Source organism: Lethenteron reissneri, chromosome 7 (genome assembly GCF_015708825.2).
Source record: "Lethenteron reissneri isolate LAM-NWPU_2019-01 chromosome 7, ASM1570882v1, whole genome shotgun sequence".
In the NCBI taxonomy this organism is placed as follows: Eukaryota; Metazoa; Chordata; class Hyperoartia; order Petromyzontiformes; family Petromyzontidae; genus Lethenteron; species Lethenteron reissneri.
The window spans coordinates 6,332,789-6,348,545 of NC_083785.1; the positions used below are offsets into that span (position 1 = coordinate 6,332,789).

The 15,757-nt window shown below is 53.4% G+C and overlaps 1 protein-coding gene across 2 annotated transcripts in view; it reads left to right on the top strand.

The window, feature by feature from the left end:
- The window catches only part of DPP4 (dipeptidyl peptidase 4), a 50,257-nt gene extending 36,673 nt beyond the window's left edge, over nt 1-13,584 (top strand). For both annotated transcript variants that reach the window (XM_061574535.1, XM_061574542.1), the window contains exons 19-27: nt 42-140; nt 2,153-2,222; nt 2,789-2,983; nt 3,515-3,569; nt 4,754-4,853; nt 5,482-5,546; nt 6,681-6,753; nt 7,597-7,670; nt 10,295-13,584. In XM_061574535.1, the coding sequence (XP_061430519.1) occupies nt 42-140; nt 2,153-2,222; nt 2,789-2,983; nt 3,515-3,569; nt 4,754-4,853; nt 5,482-5,546; nt 6,681-6,753; nt 7,597-7,670; nt 10,295-10,393 (830 nt within the window). In that variant the 3' untranslated portion in view covers nt 10,394-13,584. The remainder of the gene's footprint in view (nt 1-41; nt 141-2,152; nt 2,223-2,788; nt 2,984-3,514; nt 3,570-4,753; nt 4,854-5,481; nt 5,547-6,680; nt 6,754-7,596; nt 7,671-10,294) is intronic.
- The last annotated feature ends 2,173 nt before the right edge of the window (nt 13,585-15,757 follow it).

Below are 15,757 nucleotides of genomic sequence, written 5' to 3' on the forward strand. Positions count from 1 at the left end.
GGTCGCTGCGATGGGAATTTACACTCGTTGCTTGTTTTCAGAAATTGCGTTGCTGGAAAACAACACGGCCTTGGCGGAGCTCATCGACCACACACAGATGCCGACGCTTGAACAGCAGAAACTCATGCTCGGAGAGCACGGTAACGGTTTGCTCCGAGCCATTGCTCCCCAAAATATGGCAATTGGTACCATCCAGGGTGGCACGTGCTCGTGTTAATTTTCACGAAGCATTTTACTTCTTGATCGCAGGCATGCATGATAGCAGGATCACTGGTAACTTCTTCGTTGGGCCAACTTTGCCCCAACCGTTATAAGTAAATGCCAACGTTAGCCCAGCATTGGCATTTTTGCTGGGGTTGTATATTTGGAATGAAACAGGAGGATTTGTCCACAACTCTGAAAGCTAGTTGTAATTACTGGCGAAACGTCGTACTCAGATTGTAAATGTAGTGGCCTCGCTCTCCAACACACCGGTGTGCTGTACTAGTGACGAAATTAGCAAGTTCTGTTTACGTGACAAACCTTACTAATCTATATATTTACGCAATATAACCCCAAAAAAAACCTGTATTATGGTTGGTAGAGATTATCGCAAGGGAAGGAAAATAATTAATGTGACCTGAAACACTGACAGAATGTGAAAATATATTGGAAGCGTGTCTATAAGACAGACGGTATGTACCGCGAAAGTTTTCTGCCCGTAGTGGATACTACTGAAATGGAGCGTTCAATTATTGAAATAGTCATTGTTTTATATTCATGTTTAATTGCAGTGGCATTTTTCAAACGGTATTTTCTGTGTTGTTGTTTTCCTTGACACTTTGGGGAATTATATATTTGTATTTATATATTTGTTTTGTGCTTTGTAAAATAATAATTATCTTTCTCAGAAAGATGATGTTGCCCGTTTATAGATATAATATGTATATCGCAGCGATTCAAAGAAGATTTTCCAGGCTCACGACGCAAACGAGAAGCTACATTTGTACTTGTATCAGGTCTACGTTAACGTGCGCACAGCAATCTCGGCAGCCACTAGAGGCCGCTACATTCAACGCGATTTGAAACAAACCATATAAAGAGTTTCTTCTACAGACGCACAGCCATCAGTACCCTCGGGAGAAGCAGCGTTCCCGGATTTCGCGTGCCCATTGAGAGACGTGCATTACGTGTGACGCTTCGGTTTCGCGTGGTGCGGGACGCGTAACTAGTTTGACTTCATGTGACAGCCACAAAGCCCGACTGGCACGTTTGTTAACGTTTACTGCTCAACTTGCGAGAGCATACGAGTTTTAATTTCATTCGGGATCACAAGAATTTTTTTTTTTAAAGAAGAAAAAAAACTTGCTTGAAATATACGCTCTGAGAAACGCTCTCGGGGTTTGTTTTGTCCGTGAGCTAGCGTCAAAGATTGCACGGTATTCACGTAAGTTACCTCATGACTTGAAGCGATCGTCACATTCAATTTATTCATAATCGATCACGTTATTTAGAAATGTGTCGTAACCCTCCACCACTCGACACGGCCAATCAGCAAAAAAGTGTCACGTTGACAAAAGACAAATAGTTCACTTATTCAGCCCACCGGTGTGTTGAAGAGTGATTCCACAACATTTACAATTTTTGAGTACTACGTTTCGCTGGTAATTGCATCCAGCATCATCGTACGTGTTAAGCTGGCATTCTATTTACTTCGAGTGAAAATCCGTATCGCTCACATAGCGTCAAAACTTGGAGGGTAAATTACCCATAGAGATTGAGTGTTCATCAATTTATTTGATTTGTTACACGGATGATGATGGCCCCGTTTAGCCAGTTTCATGGCTATTTCACACGTCAACATGAAAAACAACAAAACCATTGCAGGGAACGAGTGCGGAGTCCTGAAGGAATAGCGGTCCCGGATCACGAGAAGTCAGCGTCTTGCCAAGCGGGGTTGGCAACCTTCGCGCAAAATTGCACGCACAATTGTTACACAACCTGTGGAACATTTAACACGTTACGTAACTATATCTGCCTTGTGCGGTGTGGGGGGGGACATGATTTTAACGAGCATCTGTTGCATGTGTGCGCGCGTGCGCGCGTGCGTGCGAGCGAGCGTACTTGTTATATGTCAACCTCCGTTTTTCCGCTCCCTCATTCGTCCACACAGAGGCCTGGTATCAATTTATTCTGCCACCAAACATGGACAGGAAAAAGAAGCACCCTTTGATCATCGACGTGTAAGTCCTTTCGTTTGTCTTCTCTCTTTTAAGAACAAAAAATAACACCGTATCGCGAGTTGCCTCGAAGGCTCCGGGGTCAGAGGCGCTGAGTCACCACCGCACAGATCCTGGGGTTAGAGCATGCCGCCCAACCACAGCGATCGCACGGAGCTCTCAAGTGCAGCGAGTTGATGGTCTGGGCCCGGTCACTTTGACAAATACAAAGCAATGTTTGTACTTCCACACAGTTTGCCCAAATTCCAGCTGTGAGAATGAAATTGTGCTTTGAGCATCATGCATCGAGCATTACTGTCACACGGCAGAGCGTATGGGATAGTGCTGCCCCCCCCCCCCTACTGTGTGGAGCAGAGGTCACTTGAAGTGACCTCCGAGGTAGCTGTGAGATCTGCTTCCGCAGGCCGTTCTGGAACACGGCGGATTTGCGGCGCTCTGCGAGACATCCGAATCGATCCTTCGTCCCGTGACACCGACACCGATGGCACAATCGGGATATCGTTCGGAAGGAATTGACGGAAAAAAATAGGTACGTACAACATTATTAAATCCCCACTGTTGCATTTCAGCTACGCTGGACCGGGCAGCCAGAAGGTGGACTCGCGCTTCCGCAACAACTGGGCGACGTACCTGGCGAGCACGGAGCGTGTCATCGTGGCGAGCGTGGACGGACGCGGCAGTGGCTACCGGGGGGACAAGGTCCTGCACCAGCTGTATCGCCGGCTGGGCACCGTCGAGGTGCAGGACCAGGAGGCTGCGGCCCGGTGAGTGCCGCCGCCGCCGCCGCCGCCGCCCCAATCATTTTCACTTAACCTTTTTCCCGTTCAGATTACGTGCGCGCACGTCCTCATTTTTTTCTTCCGATTCCTTTCAAAACCGGAAGTAAAAGGCCAATGCGGGAGGGCATGTGGCACAGTTTGGCGCCAATTGCCAGCAACGATTGACCTAAATCTTCCCCCTGAGTGCAACGTAGCCTTGAGGCGGCAGCGCATTTCTGACTGAACGGTGACCCTTGCACGTCGCCCCTTGCGCCGGCGGTCGGTCAAGTGGCGCCACTGTCGTCGAGCCCTTGGCGAGCCACTGTATCCCACGTGCACAGGGTGATACGTAGGACCAGCATGTGCCTCGCCGTGCCATCGGCGAGCGGCCTTGCCACCGGCGAGCGGCCTTGCCAGGATGACAAAACAACAACATCAGCAGCGGCAGCAACATCAAGGACCGGCCTGCGAGTCACTCGGACGTTTACGACGCCGTTTCCTCACTGCGCTGTTGTCGTTTCCTCTGCCCCCCTGCAGGGAATTCGGGAAGATGGACTTTGTTGACGAGACCAGAATAGCGATTTGGGGATGGGTAAGTGTTTATACCGCGGTGTAAAAAGCACCGCTTTGTGTTTGCATCCATTTATTATCCTGTTTGTTTTCTCGCAAGGTTTTTTTTCATTGTGATTCATAATTTACGGCCCCTTTGCCAGCAGACTGCTGGGTGAAGGCCTACCCACACCGTGACGGTTACGGGGTTGTTTGACCATACTTCGCCATGCCGGTCAGCAGTGTAGGCTTGAGAAGTGGCAGGAGGGTGGGGGCCATGACCGGTTCGCCACTGATATCAGCCATGGCCAGGAATTTAACTCGGGTCCGTTGGGTTTATAGTTTGTTTATTTTATAGCAAGAAAGAGGCAGTCGGTCATAGGCAGAGGAAGGAAGTTCCAGAGCCTTGACTTAAACAGGTGGAGGGAATCAACTCCACGGATGGCCGAGGGAATGGAGCTCCAGACCTGGGGACAAGAGTGGAAGGAGCAACCTCCCACGGAGCGAAGGTTGACTGGCAGGTTGGGCGGAAAGCCCGGGTTGCGGAGCAGAGAGTGCGTGGAGGGGAGTAGAGCGAGATGAGAGAGGCAGGAGAGTGCGTGGAGGGGAGTAGAGTGAGATGAGAGATACAGGAGAGTGCGTGGAGGGGAGTAGAGCGAGATGAGAGAGGTTGGAGAGTGCGTGGAGGGGAGTAGAGCGAGATGAGAGATACAGGAGAGTGCGTGGAGGGGAGTAGAGCGAGATGAGAGAGGTTGGAGAGTGCGTGGAGGGGAGTAGAGCGAGATGAGAGAGACAGGAGAGTGCGTGGAGGGGAGTAGAGCGAAATGAGAGAGGCAGGAGAGTGCGTGGAGGGGAGTAGAGCGAGATGAGAGAGGCTGGAGAGTGCGTGGAGGGGAGTAGAGCGAGATGAGAGAGACAGGAGAGTGCGTGGAGGGGAGTAGAGCGAGATGAGAGAGGTTGGAGAGTGTGTGGAGGGGAGTAGAGCGAGATGAGAGAGGCAGGAGAGTGCGTGGAGGGGAGTAGAGCGAGATGAGAGAGGCTGGAGAGTACGTGGAGGGGAGTAGGGTGAGATGAGAGAGGCAGGAGAGTGCGTGGAGGGGAGTAGGGTGAGATGAGAGGGGAGCGGGAGGGCAGGCACACGTCCATGTAGGTAGGATCTTGAAGATGGCGAGTGCAGTCCGAGATTGGTTGGTGATTCCGTTGCGTGTGTCCACAGCGTGCGTGCAGTCGTACGGAGGCTACGTCTCCTCCATGTCCCTGGGCTCCGGCTCGGGTGTCTTCAAGTGCGGGATGGCCGTGGCGCCCGTGTCCGACTGGCGCTACTATGGTGAGACGGCGGCCGTTGTGCACCCAGGACAGCGCACGACCAGCGCGGTCCACCCAACCACGCGCTCCGCCAGATGCGTACACAAATGTGAACACTGGTTCACCGTCTCCCGCGCGTTCCCACTCGCTTAATTCGCTGGACCAACCGCTCCTCACGCCAGGAGGTGCCGCCGCACCATGAGGGTGGTGCCGCTTTGGCGGTGGTGGTGTTGGTGGTGTTGGGGATTTGGATGTATGTAGCGGTGGTATACTCTTTGGTTCTTTCGGTAAAGTCACTTCGGTTATAAAAAATGTATATATATATATCACAGTGATATATTATTTTTAGTTTTATTTAATGTTTCTACCTACGTGACTTTACCGAAAGAACCAAAGAGTATGGATTCCTGCAGTCACGAAAGCTTCAAATCTAGATTATAGCGGTGGGACTTGTATGTATGTTGAATTTGTTTCGCACCGTACGTAGCCAATCGTGCTCATCGGAGAAACTCGCACCGTTGGTTTCAACTGCCGCGCCGCGAAAGTAACGGACCGTGGCGTTGCCGTGGCGCGACTCTCGATTCTCACGACTCTCACGACTTGCACGCGCTTTGCGCCGCGTTTCTCTTTCCCTCTCCGTGCCACCCCAGACTCCATCTACACGGAGCGCTACATGGGGCAACCCACCAAGGACGACAACCTGGCGGCCTACGAGGTGGGGTGCGCGCGGGAGAGCAGCGCCGAGCGTGCGGGCGGTGATCGCGCCCCACGCCGCGAGAGCCCCCCGGGGGCTATGGACCGGCATCACGGCTAGGGTCAGGGTTGGAGGAGGGGGAACATTGCACGGGGAAGGGGAATTTTAAATCCTCGCAGCCCACCAGGCAGGGTGCCTCCTGGCCACGCCACGCCACCGCGTGGCATCTTAGCTCAGCCTCATCCAAGGGACCCGCTGAGAACAAGGGACAGACAAGACTTGTGTTCTCCAAATTGAAGGAACGAACCAAAACAAACTATGAATTGTTTTTTCAAGTTGTCATCTTATTGATGGACGTGATCATCACCATGTTCACCATTATCCCTACTGGACATCTGTAAAAAAGAGCTTAATAGGTCATCAGATTCCTCCAGTATATGAATCAATATTCTGATTCCGATTTTGATCGTGATAATCAACGTGTCATTTCCACCACTGGCTCAGTGCTGCCATGAGGGATGGACGCCACCCACATTGTTCATCTCAGCAAGGGGGGGTGGGGGGGTGTTGGTGACCGTTCAAAACACGGTCCAATTAATTATATAATGAACAATTCATCTACAGGAAGGATTTAGATGTGTACACGCATCCTTCTGAAAAAGCCGTATCCATGCTCGTGCGGTGTCGAAAGCGTGTGCGTTCAGGTCGCCGTGACTTGAGATTCAGGGCTAAAGAAAGCAGCGCTTGACAAAATTCCGTCTCAATCGCGGTTACGATCAGAACGCGCGGGGGAGCGTTCAGTCCGCGAGTGTGGAGATCAGAGGACCACTCGAAGGGGTCTCCAGAAGCAGTTCTGTGAAGTCCGCCTCTGTGACCCATTGTGGAATTTCGCACGGGGCGATGCGCTGCTCCCCGCGAGACACATGGCCTCGTGAGAGTGACGCCGTGAGCACAACCGGGATGAAATACTGTACTACATTTAAAAAGGAACTAAGCAGTTTGTTTTTAAGGAATGTACAAGAGTGAATAAGTAAAACTGACCGTTATATGACAGATTCCGTCTGGTTAAAATAACAATCGGAGGAGTTCTGTAAAAAAAGATAAGAGATAAGAGCCGGCAACACGCCTCGCGGCTGACGAGGATTCTCCCCACAGAGTTCCACCGTCATGGCCCGCGCGGAGAACTTCAGGAAGGTGGACTACCTCCTCATCCACGGCACGGCAGACGGTGGGTCCCACCTCCCTCCTCACCCCGTCACAGGGGGGCACGCTGCGCGCAGCATCGACGCGTCGTGACGCACGGCACGATTCGCATGCTCGTGGTGCCTGCGTGCGTGCGTACCGCGTGCGTGCGTGCGTGCATACCACGTGTGTACCGAGTGTGTGTGCGTGGACTGCGTGCATTCCGCATGCACGCGAGAATCTATTTACGCAAACGAGATGGAACGAGAGAGAGAGAGACGGACACGAGCCTTAAGCACTTCCCCTAACGGCTCGACACGACGTCTCAACTCAGAGACTGACGACGAAATGGCAGCCAAAGAGAGAGCGCCGCCCCAACAGAGGTCCATCGCCACGGAGACGGATCCGCTGTGCTGCGGTGGCTACAGACGGATCAGCCGGATCACCGGACCGCGAGAGATGGCGACAACTTTGGGGAGGCCTTTTTCAGGCAGTGGATGATGATGATATTAACAACAATAATAACGAAGGACAATCAGGAGGGATCCATTTAGTCATCACAGCCTCCTCTAGATGCCACTTTATTCAGATCGGCCGGCGACGGTCAACAACAACGATGGGGTGACAGCCACGGAGTGGAACTCATACTTCGAGCACCTCCGCCGGGGACACGGAGCTCATTTGCCCTGTGCGGGCGCCGGGCGGATTATAACAACAGAGGGTCACGCGAGATTGCCTGCGGCTTGGGGAGGCCTTCATCCAGCAGTGGATTGGCCATGGCGGATGACGATGATGATGATGACGAGTGGTCTGCGTGACGATGCCCGTTTCTTTGTTCAACCATTTCACCGCCGCCTCTCTCGCTCTGTCGGCCGCCCCTGTCTTGCAGACAACGTGCACTTTCAGCAAGCGGCCCACATCTCCAAGGCTCTCGTCGACAAAGAGGTGGACTTCTCAGCTATGGTAACGACGCATGACGCACACACGGCACGCACACGCACGCACACACACGCGCATTCAACTACAACTGGCGGTCACGTCAGCGTGATGCACGTGCCAGGCTAGGTGCATGTTAAGGTCACGTAAAACAGCGACGGCTCACTGGCAGGGGATCACAGGGCACACCGTTGTGTTATGGGATGAATAATCGAGGTGACTGGCAGACGTGCCACCTGTGCTGCCCAGTGTGTCAACCCGCTGGGCTTTAGACACCTGCTGCTCTGCTCGTTGTTGCGAGCGTCGCTCCTCGGCCCCCCGTTGTGCCTCCAATAGCATCCTCTGCAGCAGCCGATCTTGACACCACTGGTGCCGGTCGTAGGGCAAGTCCACTCAGCTCCAAGTCTTGCTGTGCCTACAACAGTCCATCAGTTTGCAGCCTGTGCACGCCCGTTTAAGTCCTCTCTCTAGCTGGCCAACCAGAAGCAACTTGGGCATGCGGTGGCTGGGCATGTGGGCAACATGACTCGGTAAACGCGGCCTCGCTTGCGTGGAGGAGCTCAGCGATGTAACCGCGTCCACGTCCATAATATTTGCTTTTCATAATATTTGTTAAATGACACGGCAACCCAAGGCTCCTTAAATCACACCTCAAACATTCGAAGGGGTCGTCCCACCAAGTGACAGCTGTCCCCGTGCAGCACGAAGCGATCTCAGCACCAGCCCGCAAGAGGGCATTAGTCCGCCAGTAGGGGGCAACGACTGCTACTACTGCTGCGTGTAATCGCAGCAGATATAGTTGACCAATTTTGTCAGATTTCATCCGCGACGTCCACCTCTCAAGAATCTGCGAGCTTCTCGCACAGCGTCCGCACGCGTCCGCACGCGTCCGCACGCACGCACACGTCCACACGCACTTATGTGTCCGCACGCACGGACGCACTTAGGCACAAAAGCGTGCTAAAAATATCGCTCCGGCCGTGTGGCGCCTACCGAGGCGTGAGCGAGAAGAGCCCGTGTTCCGGCTCGGCTCCAAGTCTCACACACCAATGATCAAATGGGGGTGGGGGGGGGGTGGTAGGGGGCGGGTTTAGGAGGGGGGGGGCCCTTGCCGATTACGGCGGGTGTCGCAGCGGCCGATAAACGGCGTCGCGGGCGATTGCCACGTGGGGGGTTTTCATCTTCACAGTTGACTTGCAAACCATCTGCACCGAATTCACCGCCGGGGCGGGCAGCGACTGCTGCGGCGGCGATTCACAAACAGTTTGTTTAAGAAATGACAGGGCCAGGTGAAGGCAGGATGTGTCCTAATGGACACAGCAGCAGCAGCAAACAGCAGCAAACAGCAGCAAACAGCAGCAGCGCAGTCTGACAAAGATGTGCCTTTATTGCAGTCGGATAGCAGCGGCGTCCTAAAGCCCAAATAATCGTACACTTTGCTTTGGAAGATAAGTCAACAGTTTCCTTTAGGTACGTAAACACAAGGGGTGGCGCAGCAATTAGCCTGCTGCAGAATGAACCCGGTGACCTGCATTCGAGTCCCAGCCACGTCTCACATCAATGCCGAGTGATATTCGAACCCGTCCCGGGCACCTGCCCTGTTCACCAAACCCGCACTGCTCAATGCGGTGAAGTATGGTCAAACAGCCCCCATTACTCACACGGCATCCAGCAGTGGATTGACCAAGACGTGTACGCCACAAGAGCCCGTTGAGAGCCGAAGTCACTCACTTTTTCAAAGGACACGCGATACGTATACTTTCACTGCGTGTCATGCAACATTGTACTTTCATCTGCGAACACACTCATCCCTTTAACACGTAGCAGGCTTTCGCGACCAATTTTATTCATAATAAAGGGTTTTTGGGTTAGATCGCGTTATTTATAAATGTGTCGTAACCCTCCACCACCCGACACGTGACACATTTTTTACTGATTGGCCGTGTCGGGTGGTGGAGGGTTACGACACATTTATAAATAACGCGATTTAACCGAATTTTTTTTTTTATTATGGACACACATCCCCGTCGGTACGGATGACGAGCGGGCATGGGGGGGGGATAGCGATGATCGGCTGAGAGCCTTGGAAGGGTCGCCAATAGTCCATCTAATTGCCTTTTAAATATCCCTCGAGCAAGAATTCGAATATGTGACAAAGCCTTTGCCATTGCAACACCCACGTTTTGGAACCAACTTGTTTCCTCCCTTAACATCGTGAGCCGTCGTTCAAAAAATAGCCTGCCGCGGAAGACTGTTGCTGGATACGGTCACAGTTGAAAATGTGATTTGTAAATTTGATCATGACCTGCGTATCGATAGTTCAGTGTTCATGTGCCATTGTATTGAGGGACTACTGTGTGCTGATATCTTGGTGTGGTCTGGGACTGTTTTGTTGTTTTTGCTGTCTTGCCCAATCTCGATCAATCGGACTTATATACTTACTTATTCTGCTATTTATTTATATTCAGTAACTTGCTTACCATTCTCTCTATGTTGCACTCCTATCGTTGTTTTGTATTGTTTGCTCTTGTTACTTGCCGACCCGCCCCGTACATCTGTGAAAAAGAGCTTAATAGCTCATCGGATTCCTCTTCCAGCCTTCTGAACGGCCGTGCGTGTGTGTCCCCCCCCCCATACCCTCTGTCTCCCAGTGGTACACGGACAAGGACCACAGCATCTCGGGGCTGGCCAACCACCACGTCTACACGCACATGTCACACTTCCTCAAGCAGTGCTTCGGCCTCCAATGACCTCACGTGACCCCCCCCCTCCCCCCCGCGCGACCCGGGACGCCTCAGCGACCGCGCGGCCACCGCTGATCGTTGGCCGGCACGCGCCAGCGTCTCGCAAAAATCTCAAGATGCCACTCCTCCCGAAGCTGAACAGAAGCGACGACATTCACCCTCCGTGCCGACCGCGGCGGCCGCTCTCGAGGGACTGGCGCAGGGACAGCGCGCCGGCGGGCTTGGCTGGCAGGAAGGGCGTGGACACTTCCGCGACCAATTGCGCGAAACTTGCGCCGCGATTGCCGACCGCACCTGCGCGCGTTGCGTCAGTCTTTGTGAGACGACCACAAGTTTTTTCCCCCCCTCCCCTCGCCCGCCCCCCCCCCCCCCGATGGTCCCCATTGTTGCCGTGGTGACTCAGCAGACGGGCATTGTCCTCCTTCCGGCCACGCTCGCTCGCCACTATTCTGTAACGTCGTCCCCTCGTCAGCGCGTGGCTTCGATGACCTGACGTGACCCCCACCCCCCCCGCCCCCCACGTCAGCGATGAGCCACGTACGTCCATCACGCATCGTTAATTTCTGTGTCGTTCCGTCAATCAACGCTGACCCTAATGGTACCTTACCCTAACCCCCCTTGAGCCCCCCCCCCCCACCCCCCCACTTGTTTTTTTGTAGCTAATACACTGCCCCCCTTTGAAAACAGTTTGCTCACGGAAGTGGCCAGGTTGGTCAGGGGTCGTAGCGCTGAGCCAGCACTGCCTAGGCCCTGGGTTCGAATCCAGGTTTCAGCCGCCCCTTCAGTCAAATCGAGCTGTCAAGTGCAGTGAGTCTATGCGCTTAGCCTGGTCACTAATGACTGCACACACACACACACAACTATTCGGTTGATTTTGTTTTGTTGCTTGATTTTGGTTAATTTTCAGTTCCGAGATTTAAGTGTATGAGATTGTCACGTGATACGCATTTCCCGAGGAGTGTGGAGATCAGAAGGCCGCGTGAAGGAATCTCAGAGGTGCTCGCGTCAAATCTTCCGGAGGCTGTTCTCCATTACACAGGGTGATGCACTGCTTGTTGCGAGAGATCAAAACGAACGCTGCATCTCTTGAGACGACGACGGCGATATCGCAATTTAATTGGGAAAGAATAAAAACGAAAAAATACAAAAAAAGAATCCTGGGACAATGCGGTGGTGAAAAAGTGAGCCGAGAGAGACCGAGATCTCCCCCGCCCTGTGCCGCCCCCCCCCCCCCTCTTCTGCCGTCTCACGGACCACTACACCACTACACCACCACATCACACCACCACACCACCACACCACGTCCTCATTCATATTTCTCCTGGAGTCAGCCGCCCACCATCTCTCTGTCCTCTTGTAGGCAATACACAACACACGTCATTACGAATATCATTTTAAACATAAATTCCCGGTAATTTGTAAATTCAGAGGGGAGTTTTTTTTGTAATTACTGATCGACAATTCGATGGCTTCGTGGTTTTGTTTTTCTTGATTTGTTGCACCACTGTACGCGCCGCGCTCTGCTCTACGCACCGCGCTCTGCTCTACGCACCGCGCTCTGCTCTACGCACCGGGCACTGCTCTACACACCACTAGCCGTACCGTTGTGTAGACTACGCGGCACTATTCCAAATTGTAACCCTGTCAATGCTACGCCGCCTCCATCCGGACCCGGACCTGGACCCATCATCTGTGCCTTGTTGAGCACCCGGAACCACGCAAGAGATATTGTCAAGCAGGTGGAGGTGTTTGGTTCGTTTGCTTTAGTCCACGACGATTACGAGTGGACAAAAAACATCGAGCGTGACAATGGCTGCGACTACCCACCCAATAACACCACCACCATCATCATCACCACCACCATCATCACCATAATCTGCCCACCAAAGACTGAAGTGCAAATGGCCATGACAAAATTAACCAAGTGTGAATGAAGATGCAAACTGAGATAATCTTAGTAACGTTATTCAAGACTGGAGGAAGACCATACGGTAATTTACAACGTATGTATTTCAAAAGATTTACCGAGTTCACCGATTGGCCGGCCTGATAATACTCTGGGGGGTGGGGGGAATTGCATGCCCCTCTCTCAACGTGTGACTGCTCTAGTCGACGAACCTTGAGGCTTTCGTCGATAAGACACAGGGTGCTTGCCCTGTTGACACCGGTCCTCACCTCGGGACGTGCGAGGGCGTTTGCGTCGTAAGCGAAAGATTCTCGATTTCAGACACTGTGCAGTAGGCGGATCGTGGCTGCAGTTGAGGAGTTCGCTTCGGGGCTTAGGTGAAGGGTGCAGGTGGAACCACGTGCGGTGTTTCATGTCCCCACGCGTTGTCTGTAATTATCAAGCACAAGCAGCACTCTGGGCTGCGTCTCCACATCCAAATAACGGTGAAGTTGAGTCCATCGTCCAAATGGCTTTCCAGACGAATGTTATCCAGCACAATTTGTGTGATAAAGCAAATTTCTGGAACTGTTTTGTCTTCCGGGGTGTCGTCAGCAGAGTCCGGGTTGGTAAACAATTGCTGCCGAGTTACCCGATGTTATTGGCAGGAGTTCTCCATCCAAACGATGGGGCCCTGTTCAACGTACAAAATGATGGTAAAAGCGTTGGTGCGGATTGACATCACCTCTGCAGCCACTAGCGGCGCTACAATTCACCACCGTTTAAAATGATGCATTGAGTAGCGATCGTGAAAATTCACGTAAATCAACATCCCCAATCATCATCGCAGGTAGCCATCCATCATTCCAGGGCTTAATTTCAGCCGGAGGTGTCCAGGGCTGAGGTCCTGAAAAATATTAATCCCAACCTCCTCTGCCCCCCTGCTAACCTAACCCTCCCCCAGAAGAGATTGTGGGTTGGAAGGGGGTGATGGTGGTGGTTGGTGGGGCACAGGAAAATATCCCATGAGAAATTAAGCCGTGAGTTATCCCATCCCCGTTGCTCCATGAGGCCACCTGCACGCACACGTATCACCCGAGATGCGGGGGGGGGCGCGGGGGAGGAAACCCGTGGTGGATTTTCATCTCACTGCACGCGGAGGCCACGCTCCGCCACGTAAACCCTGTTTACAATTTGGGACGCTCCATTAAAATGTAAAGTATGTAATACTTCGCTCTTCAAGTCGCTGTTTGACGACGCGCACTCGCCAATCAAAATATTAAAAGATGAGTAAATAAAATCAATCAATTGACTCAAGACCACCCACAGCTGTCTTGGTACCGCGCGGTGTGTGCGCCCCCATCGCCACCCTCCTACCGCCCCCTGTCCTCTCCCGTTCACTGGCGGGAGCCACGAGGCACGTGCGAGCTGGGGGGAGGGGGGCTCGCTCGGGAGATGTTGACGATCGAAGCGATCACTGGAAAAGTGGGGTCCATAAAATCCCACAACGCCGTGGCGGCTTTTTATTGTGCCGCAAGTGCCACCGCCACCGCCATTAGGGAGCGCGAGGAGCGCGCTGATTGCCGTGGTTATTGGGGCCGACGTGGCGCAGCTGTTTGGCGCTGACGATGATGATGATGAGGTCCTGTTTGGACAGGGAGGGATCACGGTGTGGGCCTGAGGTGGTGGTGGTGTTGGGTGCCCCCCCCCATCACCCTCCCCTCACCCCCCTCCTCCCCCCACCCTAATTGCCCCCTCCCCCCTTCCTCCCCCATAGCCTCCAACCCCCCCCCCCCCCACACACAATACTCACGAGTAGGGAGTCGTCGCCCTCACCTATGCATCCATAATAACGGGCACAAGGGTGGTACCAATTTTATCAACCCCAAACAGATGATGAGTCGAGTTGACCCCAGACCAGGTTTGAACTCAAAACGTTCTAATTGGCAGTCGAGGTCCCTGAGCAGCAGGCCAACCGGTAACACCACCATCATCATCATCATGCATGATCTATCCACTGCTGGATGAAGGCCTCCCACAAAGCTGTCATCATTTCCCAGCGTCTCGCGATGGAACGGCCCACGATCGCTACTTTGGCGCTGCGCTCTCCTCTGGCTACCGCTCTCTCTGTCGTTCGTCTTGACCACCGAGTCATCGTCGCTGCGACCGATGTCCGGCTCCATCCCCACTCTCCTTAACACTCAACGTGCCGCGTTTCCTCCTCCAACTTGCGTGCGCGATCCGATCCGTGCGGCTCCTCGTCTTGCCCTTCTCTACTTCTCGGCGTGTGCCTCTCTCCAGGCGGTCACTCACCTGCGCTGGTTTGACTGCCCCATGGCACTACCGCACCTGATAAGTTGCAATCGTTATATAGCAGTGTCAATCATTATTTACCTAGGAAAGCCCCGTCGACTGAGCAGCAAGGTATGTTTTGACAGGGCTCAGCTACATTGGGATGTTTGGCCCATTCCGTACAAGGCAGATTGTCTCCGTGTGTGTGGAGATGAGCGAGGCTGGAGAACCCCAAGTGGTGGACACGCCGAGGTGAAGCTATCGCCAGGGAGATTCGGGAATCGATTGCAGTGTCGTCTCCTGGCCACCTCAGCGCCATGCTTACAAGAGCTGGCAATCCCTGCTTCTCACTTAACTAAGAATCAACCGGGCTCACCTCGTCTTCGAAACGATATGAGTTGGGCACGTTTGCTATGATTTAGATGCAAGAATTGAACGCTTGCACGGTAAACTATTGCGATGGGCACGACGCACCAGGGGGTGGTGTGAGCAGCACCACACCCGGCCGCCTTTGTCTCCCCGAGTGCTCGCCACAGGCTCGTAGCGCAGTGCGCTAACCACGACACCACCGCTCCCCATACAAAGACAAAGACCCCCCATGTAGACCGTTGGTGCAAGTGCCGTTGGTGGACACCTGCGGTGGCCGGCACGGCACACCAAGGGATGATGTCGCCGGGGCGATGTTCACGCACCGCACCAAGTACCCGACTCATTTGAGTCAACATAGGGGACCGTCCAGGGCCGGTTCAGATCATCGTCACTGGTGTTGGCGGCCATGAGCTGGAATCGAACTTGGGTGGCCTGGGTTCGCATCGCAGCGCGATAATCGTTACACTGCCGCTCCCCGCACAGACGCACAAACATACATACACAGCGACATACGTACAATATTACAGACACGTGTGTACACGCACACAGAAACGCGCGGAGCCACACACTTGAGCGGTGGCTGTGATCGGAACACATCTCCTCCGCTTGCGCCACCCCATCTCGGCCGTGCGGTCACCATACCTCGCTCCCTCGGAAATTACAATTTATTTTATTTCTGGACAAAGCCCTTTGTTGCGCCACGTGCGCCGTGTTTGCCGCCGCGTTTTATTAAAAAAAAAGACGTGGAAATTGAATGGTGTCAATGACACGAGGGACGGCTCCGGCCCTTGCGGTGCCTCCACCTGGCAGCCACGGACAACCGG